The sequence below is a fragment of the Mus pahari genome, chromosome 13 (genome assembly GCF_900095145.1).
Source record: "Mus pahari chromosome 13, PAHARI_EIJ_v1.1, whole genome shotgun sequence".
Classification (NCBI taxonomy): Eukaryota; Metazoa; Chordata; class Mammalia; order Rodentia; family Muridae; genus Mus; species Mus pahari.
In genome coordinates, this window is record NC_034602.1 from 25301178 (window position 1) to 25308960 (window position 7783).

A 7783-nucleotide genomic window follows, 5' to 3' on the forward strand; every position below is an offset into this window, starting at 1 on the left:
CCTCTCGGATTTTGCGTCGCTTGCCAAACATGATCTTTTGGTAAAGGTACTTCTCTCGCTTTTTCATCATCATGATGGCCAAGCGCTTGGCCTCACTTTCTTCCTCCTGGGCCAGCCGCTGCTTGTCTTCCAGCTTCACAGTGCCGGCCATAACCTGGGGTTTCTGGGGAATAGTACATCTGCATGTGAATGTGGCCTTCTGGGCTAAGCAGGCAGCTTTCCAGGGATGGTGCTGCCTAGTGCTTCCCTACCTTCCCTTCCAGCCTGTGCTGCTCCAAGGCCGACAGGTGCGCCTCCTCCTCCTCCTCCGATTCAGCTTCCACATCTTCCTCCTCATTTTCCGCTGCAACATCACCGTCACCTTCGTTGTCATCATCTTCTTCCTCCTCCTCCTCTTCCTCCTCCTCTTCCAAGTTTCCTGTAGATAGCAGGTAACTTCTGAAAGGCCTACATGTTTGCTCTTCCCCAGCACCAACTTGCCTCTGCTACTTACATGCATTCCAAATGCATCTCAAGGGTACCCCACCAATGACAGCCCCAGCTGAGCTGCCTTCAAAGAAAACTCTAAGGCCCTCTCTTGAACACTCTTGATACCTGTGCAAAACCTGACAACCCTGTGGCATGCTATTCAGCTAACTGCTCCCTTCAGATGACTGCAAATGTCAACACCAGACTAACAAACACTGCAAATGCCTGCAGGGCTGACAGCTCTCGGCTCCAGCTGTCTTGGGGTCTGCCAACTCTGTAGCCAAGGGGAATGACCAGCTTGGGCACAGAGGCAGGGCCACCCAGAGAAGCCTGTCCATACGACTGCCCACCCCTGCGCAGCTCACCTGGGTCTTCTCCCCGCTGCAGAGCCAGGAGCTTCAGCTTCTCAGGGGGAATGTAATCTCCTTCCTTCTCAGATACGAAGGGCGAAAGATGTGGGGGCAGCTGCACCCCAGGGAAGTACTCTGCCACAGGGAGGAGCAGCCGGGCATTCACACAGTCAAAGACCCACTGGGGCTGTACATAGTACCTGGTGCAGAGCAGCCAGTAAAGAAATGTCACAAGGGAATAACCAGAGGTACCACTGTATCACCAAGGCCTAGGGCACACAACCTCCCCTACAAGGCACACAAGGGCCTTGAAAATCTACCTGCCAATGATGGAGGTTTGCTGCCCCGGCCGGTCAACAATCTGGTGGGTGATGCAAGAGTCTGTGACGTCATAGGTGGCTCCANTACACAAAGACTTGTCCCAGGATACATCCCCACCAAAACTCCTACAGGCACATGGGAAACCGTAAGTCTTTCAGGCACTAGATGCCTGCCTTGCAAGCTGGTTTCTCTGGATCTACTACCTTCCAACCCACCCTTCCAGGAGCACCCTTCTAGAAAGCACCTATGCCAGCCCCAGAGCCTTCTGTCTGGGATAACACCTACACCCCTGGTACAGTTAAGACCTCGGCTGGTAACAGAACAGCAGCTCTCCCTGCAGCTGAGTGCTCTGAAGGTGTCTGCATGAGGTCTGGCCAAGCACTCTGTACATAATTGCTCGGTGAGAAGTGGAGACACGCTCATGATATTATCAACAGGCCTTCAGGCTAGGATGAAGACTGGAACACTGTACAGCCAGACATATGGGCTGGCTAAAGCCTCCCCACCTGATGATGAAGGCCAATGCTTCACGGGGCACCTCTCGGTTCAGGAAGAACTTCAGGCCTTCAAAGAGTTTCTTGTGCTTTTCCTGTGCCTCCAGCTCTTTCCTCCGATCTTCCTCCTGTGCTGTCACCTCCTGCAGAGAAGGGGCCAAGCTTCACACAACCAGGCCAGCCATCTCCACCAGAAGACAGGGACTGGAGCTTCCTTCTCGATCCCACGGCTTCTAGGTAGTGGGCCCATCCCTCATCCTGACCCACCCTGTGACTCCAGGAAGGCAGGCAGCACAGTACTCACTCACCCCATCAGTAGGGAATTCATCAGCCTCAGCCTCCTCTAGAGCAGGCACCACCACTCGGGCCAGGCTGGCACTGAGGGCAGCCAGTTTCTGTAGGGAGAGAGTAGAACTGCAAGGAGGCCTGCTTGCAGGCAGGGAACCTCACCTGGGGGTGGGGTGGGTGGGGAACAAAACCAGCTCCAGGGTCACATTTGGGTCTGGGTTCTAAGGGTAAGTCCTAAGACCACCCACCTAACAGAACACCTAACTATCCACAGTACAAAGACCATCTGAATGATGTAAAGCCAATGCCTTCCAAAGCCCCTCTTACCTCCATAGAGCTCTCAGAGTCCAATGCATATGTGTCCTCACTGATCTTAGTCTCTGCTTGGGCTTGACCTTCAAGCTGAGAAGAGGAAAGCAACACCTATAGTCCCTTGCCTCAGTGTGGGGATAGAAGGGCTAGATCCAAGCTATGTGAGAAGGTGCTAGGGCTCTACCTTTGGTGGGTAGTGAAGGTTGAGTGACTGGTAGAGGCGGAAGTTGACAAAGCCCAGGAGTGTGGTATAGAACTCAGTGAAGGTGGCCATGACCCTGTAGTCCACATCTGTTGGATGCTGGAGGTATGAGACAGGCATATCAGCAGTGTTAGTACAGGGGGGAGGTGGCTGCACCCATAAACCCACAGATACCTTAAGCACAAGTGAGGCTCTGGACAGAGGTCTTAAAGGCTATGGAGGCCAGTGCCAGGTTCCCATGTGATACAGGGGACCAGGACAGAGGCAAGGGGATCTACAGTGCTCCCCCGCAGCCTGCCCTCTCTCTTCCTGGCTCTCCCACTTCTCTTGTCAATTGTCAGTGGGACATAGGGCACGTGCTTTCTCCACCATCCATCCCAGAATGTGTTCAAGTTCTGCTTCAGGTTGCTCTGAGCACTAGGAAAGCAACCTTCCCAGAGCCCAGCAAGGCCTATGTGTGTAGCACATGGTCCATAGCCCAGAGAGGTGACAGACATCTACTGACTAAGGTGCCTTGGAAAGGCAGGTGCCACTGGTTGTAGCAGGTGAGCAGAACTTAATCCCTCCGTACCCTGGAGAGTCTGTGGTGAAGCTCACAATTTAGCATTTCCATCTCTAACCCAGCCCAAGACTAGGCTGAGCAGAGGTAGACCACCCAGCAGGCAGAGAGGTGCACAGCTCACCTAATAGACTAAAGTGTCTCAATTCTGAGTAGGCCCACCCTCTAAAGTCAAAGTGGCCTACCCAGGAGCCCCACCAAGCCTTGCTAACCTCTGGGAGGCACACGATACACAGGAACCATTAATAAGAACGGTCAAAACTGATCATAATCACAAGGTGCCTTCAGCGTGGGGCACCCAGAACTTTGAGCTAGTTCTCCATCTTGCTACTGGGCAGCACCCTATGCCACCAGAGATTCCCTGGTAGGAATTTGAACACAAACACCCTTTTCCATGGTACTGAGCAAGGCAGGTACACCCTGCCCTCACCACTGCCTTACCCCAAGTCCCACTGCTGTATGTATGCCCAGCACTGGCTGCCCAGAGGAGGGGCACATGAGGGTCCTTGTTACAACCACCCTTCGCTGAGAGGAAGCAGCAAAGAAGGAGGCATGGTAGCCCGTGCCCCTCCCCCAGGGCCAGCTGTGTGGAGGCTGGTCCTCACAGGGCCCTATTCACCACTCCAAGGACACACAAAGACCAGTCTGAGCATAATGGGGGTTCGACATCAGAGAGAAGGAAAGACAGAAAGGACCAAAGAAGTTAGGCAGGAAGGAGGTAGAGCAGAGAAACAGAGAGGGGAAGAAGGGCCATGCACCCTCGCTCCCCAAGCCTGCCTCCGGGAAAACTGGAAGAGGGACTGCTGAGCTCCAAGGCTATATGTTGTCCAGACAGAAGTCCCACTACAGTGAACCAGAGACAGGGCAGGTTCAGCTTCAGATATCCCTGAGCCCCGGAAGCACAGCACCTCAGTTTACTCTGCAACAACTGTTATCCATACAGGTACCAACCCCTGCTAAATAAACAAGCAGAAAAGGAAGCTGAGCACCTCCCACAGACCCACAATCCCGGGCAAGCCTAGCTGGGCCTACACCACAGGGATGGGCACAGGGAGCTGGTAAGGCTTCCATAGGAAGCAAAATCAGAGTCCGCTTAGCTCTGCCCTAGGAAGAGCCCCAGGGATTTACAGAGAAGCCAACAGGAGGCAACACCATGTGCTAAGTACCTCTCATGCTCCCTTCCCTGGGGTCTCCCTGGGTTCCATGAGGCAGAGGAGACAGGAGCAAAGCACTTCTGTTGTGGTGTGCCATGACAGAGTGGGAACAAGGACCCCGGTGGGCCTGAGAGGAAGGCTGGGCTCTGACGTTTAATCCAGGTGGCAGCTGTCCAAAGCGCCTGGCACCCCTGGCCTCTAAAGCTGCCCTCACTGCCATGTAAGCACAAAGGCCATTCAGAACCAGGCTCTTTCAAGACTTCTTTTCCCTGAAGCCCTCGTGGCAAGGCTGAGAAGATGGTAGCGCATTAACTGAAGCAGGAGAAGGAACATGTCCAAGACCATCTAGCACAGCGGTTCTCAATGTGTGGGTCACCTAAAACCATCTTCATATCAGATATTTACATTACGATTTATAACAGTAAATTTAATTATAGAGTAGCAACAAAGATAACTTTATGGTTGGGGTCACCACACCATGAGGAAGCGTGTTAAAGAATGACAGCATCGGGAAGGCTGAGAAGCGCTGCTCTAGCAGGGGTGCTGGAGTGGGACAAGCTTAGTCAGGCTTAGCCTATGGGTCTATGCTCATATCACTCTGAGAACTGTGACTGATCAGGGTTATTGACCAACTGGGCTATAGAGCACATTCCCTATTCTGTCCCTGGCTCTCATCACGCACAGCAGCCAATAATCAGGAACCAAGCAAGGGCTAGACTCCAAGACAGCACCCCACCAACACGTTTCCAGCAAACAGCACAAGGCCCAGCCAACAGGCACACTTACATCATGGGAGAAAGCATAGGGTGCAATCCATACGATGGGCTGACCCAGCACCTCAGCCTGATAATAAATGCCTTTAATGGACAGGAAGACCTGGGGAGGGAGGGAGAACAGCATGAAAACCAGCAAGTGACAGGGCAGGACCAAGGCTCCCCAGAAGAGCCTCACTCACCTTGCGCAGGGCTCGGGCAGTGATGACGTAGTGCAGAAACTCCACGGTAAGCCGGCGGCACAACTGAATGGTCTGCACATGACACTTGCCAGTCCGAGGGAAGGTGGAGAAGAGGAAGCACATTGACAGGGCATCATCGAGGTCCCGCAGAGCATCGATAAATGTGGGGTACCTGCAGGGTGGTGACGGTAGCGCTCATGCCCACTCCGTTGGGTTCCAAGGCCCTCTAGCCAGAGGCCTTGACAGCTAAGCTAGGCACTGCCACAGCTACTTCCTGAGATGGTGACAGCAACACTTTCCCACGGCTGGCCACACACCTGCAAACAATCCTGTAGCCACTGAAAACTAGAAAGTTCCAGTGAACTCTCATGAAGGAGGACACCAAGTTGATGGCTCTTTGACGCTACTTGAAACTGGAAAGGCCCACAGTGAAAAAGGGAAAATGGGAAGTTGGCCTAGGCCAGGGAGAGTGGGCTTCCCCCAGCCACACTGGCACCTGGGCGGTCTCGTCTTCCTGCTTCTCAGCATCCCAATGCATGTATCTGACAGAGCCATCTCTAACTGGACACAGTCCCAGTTAGAGTAAGCACGGATTTCCAGGAAGACCATGGTAAGTGAAGAAGCAGACAAAGTGTCACTTGGGCAAGAGTGCTGGGATTGAACGATTTTTTTGAGGGTCTTACCTGTCTCAAAAGGTGTCAAAGCACAACTGCTTTGGTGGTTTCCAAAAATGGGACAGATTTTATGGGACACAATGAAAGACACTCCATCTCAAGCCATGGTACCTGAACTGAGCTATGACCCTAACTGGGTCACTAGGCTTCATCTAGCTCCAGCTTTATCTAGAAAATGGCACTGCTGAACAAAAATGACTTAAAAGAAGGTACCTTTAAGCAGCTATGGTGCTGCACACCTGCAGTCCTGGCACTTGGGAGACTGAGGCAGATGTACCCTGAGTTCCAGGCTAGCTTAGGTTAGAGTATAAGATCTTATCTCAAAAATCAAGCCACCAATCCACCCACCTCTTGTGGCTCTAAACATACCCTGAGTGAAGACGAATACGCAGGACTCAGTTTCCCTCCTCCAGCGAGGCATCCCTAGAGATGCTAGCATCTAAACCACACTCTAGGAAGGCCCGCTGGAAGAAAGGTCTGCCAGGTGTGGTGGAGCACATCTTTAATCCCAGCACTTGGGAGGGAGGAAGGGCCATCTCTGGGAGCTGGAGGCCAAAGAATTTCAGGATAGTCAGAGCTAGTGAGACCCTGCCTCAAAAAACCATGCAAACCTTTAATTCCAGCACTTGGGAGGCAGGGCAGATTTTTTTTAGGTCAGCATGGTCTACAGAGCAAGTTCCAGGATAGCCAGAGCTACAGAGAAACCCTGTCTTTAACAACAACAACAACAACAACAACAACAACAACAACAACAACAACAACAACAACAAAGATTGCCCTGCCGTGTTATAAAGGGCTCTGAAGGGCACAGACAGCACTGCTTACTACAACTGAGAGGGCTGGACCTGGCAGGTGATGATGGGACAACTTCCTAGGTACCTGAGGCAGAGGCAGCATCCTTCCTCAACCCCCTTGGTGCCTCAGAGTTTCCTAACTTTCTACTTTGTAGACAAAGCCAACACCCCAGGTCCTCTGTAGGTCAAGCACACGCACGCCTCTTCTAGACCACCTGGCTTCCCCATGCTTTGGTTCTGGTAAAGGAGACCAGACACTTTTTGCTTTGTGAATGAACCCAGCTGCTTGTTTCCCCCACCCCCTATCTCTTCCACATAAAGGCCATGTCATAGGCAGGACAGGAGCTACCAAAATGTCTGTTAGTAACGTGTACTAGCTCAGGAGTTCCTGTCTCCTGGCCATCCAGTTCCTGACACCAACTCTTATCTCCCAGGCCAAGGGCCTCCATATCCTAGGAAGGAAGCTATACCCCTTCGTTCTGGAACTAAGTGTGCCTAGGCCACTGCACAGAACAGAGCTAGTAGCCTAGTAGTTCTACACTTGATTAGTTCCAGGCCAAAGTGTTGTGGGAACTATTATGAACACTTAAGAATATTTAGCACCAATGCTGGCTTCTAGCCTGTAGACACCAAACACATTCCATCCAAACTGTAGGAATTACAAGGGTCTGCAGGCATTTGCCCAATTCCCCAAAAAAGGCAGAAGTCACTGATCAGCTATTGACTGGGAGGGGTCTTTGGTGACCAGACTTCTCTTACCATGCTTTCTAAGTCTGTAGTTTGGGAACTCGTGGCTCTGGCTCTTCCACCATGGGGCCTTTGAAGGTGCTGCTGTTTCTGCTCATGAAGTGTATTCCTGGCTGCCCCCAATAGGTCATTTTCCAGATACCTCTGAGTATGCAATTATACCATACACCTAAGCCCTCTCCATGCTGCCTCACAACCCTTACTGTACCCAATGCTACTTACAACCAGGACTCTGACTGCTAGCTTGGTTTTGGTCTAACTCCTCTAAGAGGACATGCACTATCAGTCAAGTATTGGTCTTGAGCCCATTTCATCCCCAACACTAGGAAAGCACTCAGCAGCAACGGCAGCATTCTGAGGTGCAGGACTCACCGCTCCTTGACAATGTGGTCAAGTTTGTAGAAGGGTTTATTGTCCTTCAGGCGCTCCACAGCATTCCATTCGCTCTTCCCATAGGCTTTGCGG

General features: G+C 52.1%; 2 protein-coding genes across 2 annotated transcripts in view; both read right to left on the reverse strand.

Moving 5' to 3' along the window:
- Positions 1–7777, reverse strand: part of LOC110330561 (pescadillo homolog) — an 8926-nt gene extending 1149 nt beyond the window's left edge. Inside the window, exons 1-11 of the mRNA XM_029545296.1 lie at positions 7691–7777; positions 5104–5275; positions 4935–5024; positions 2418–2534; positions 2249–2323; positions 1942–2028; positions 1646–1776; positions 1139–1264; positions 834–1018; positions 252–418; positions 4–163 (exon numbers count right to left, since the gene is read on the reverse strand). Coding sequence (XP_029401156.1) covers positions 4–163; positions 252–418; positions 834–1018; positions 1139–1264; positions 1646–1776; positions 1942–2028; positions 2249–2323; positions 2418–2534; positions 4935–5024; positions 5104–5226 — 1261 coding nt within the window. The 5' untranslated portion in view covers positions 5227–5275; positions 7691–7777. The remainder of the gene's footprint in view (positions 1–3; positions 164–251; positions 419–833; positions 1019–1138; positions 1265–1645; positions 1777–1941; positions 2029–2248; positions 2324–2417; positions 2535–4934; positions 5025–5103; positions 5276–7690) is intronic.
- Positions 7687–7783, reverse strand: part of LOC115065230 (pescadillo homolog) — a 6884-nt gene continuing 6787 nt past the window's right edge. The window contains exon 6 of the mRNA XM_029545336.1: positions 7687–7713. Within this exon, the coding sequence (XP_029401196.1) occupies positions 7687–7713 (27 nt within the window). The remainder of the gene's footprint in view (positions 7714–7783) is intronic.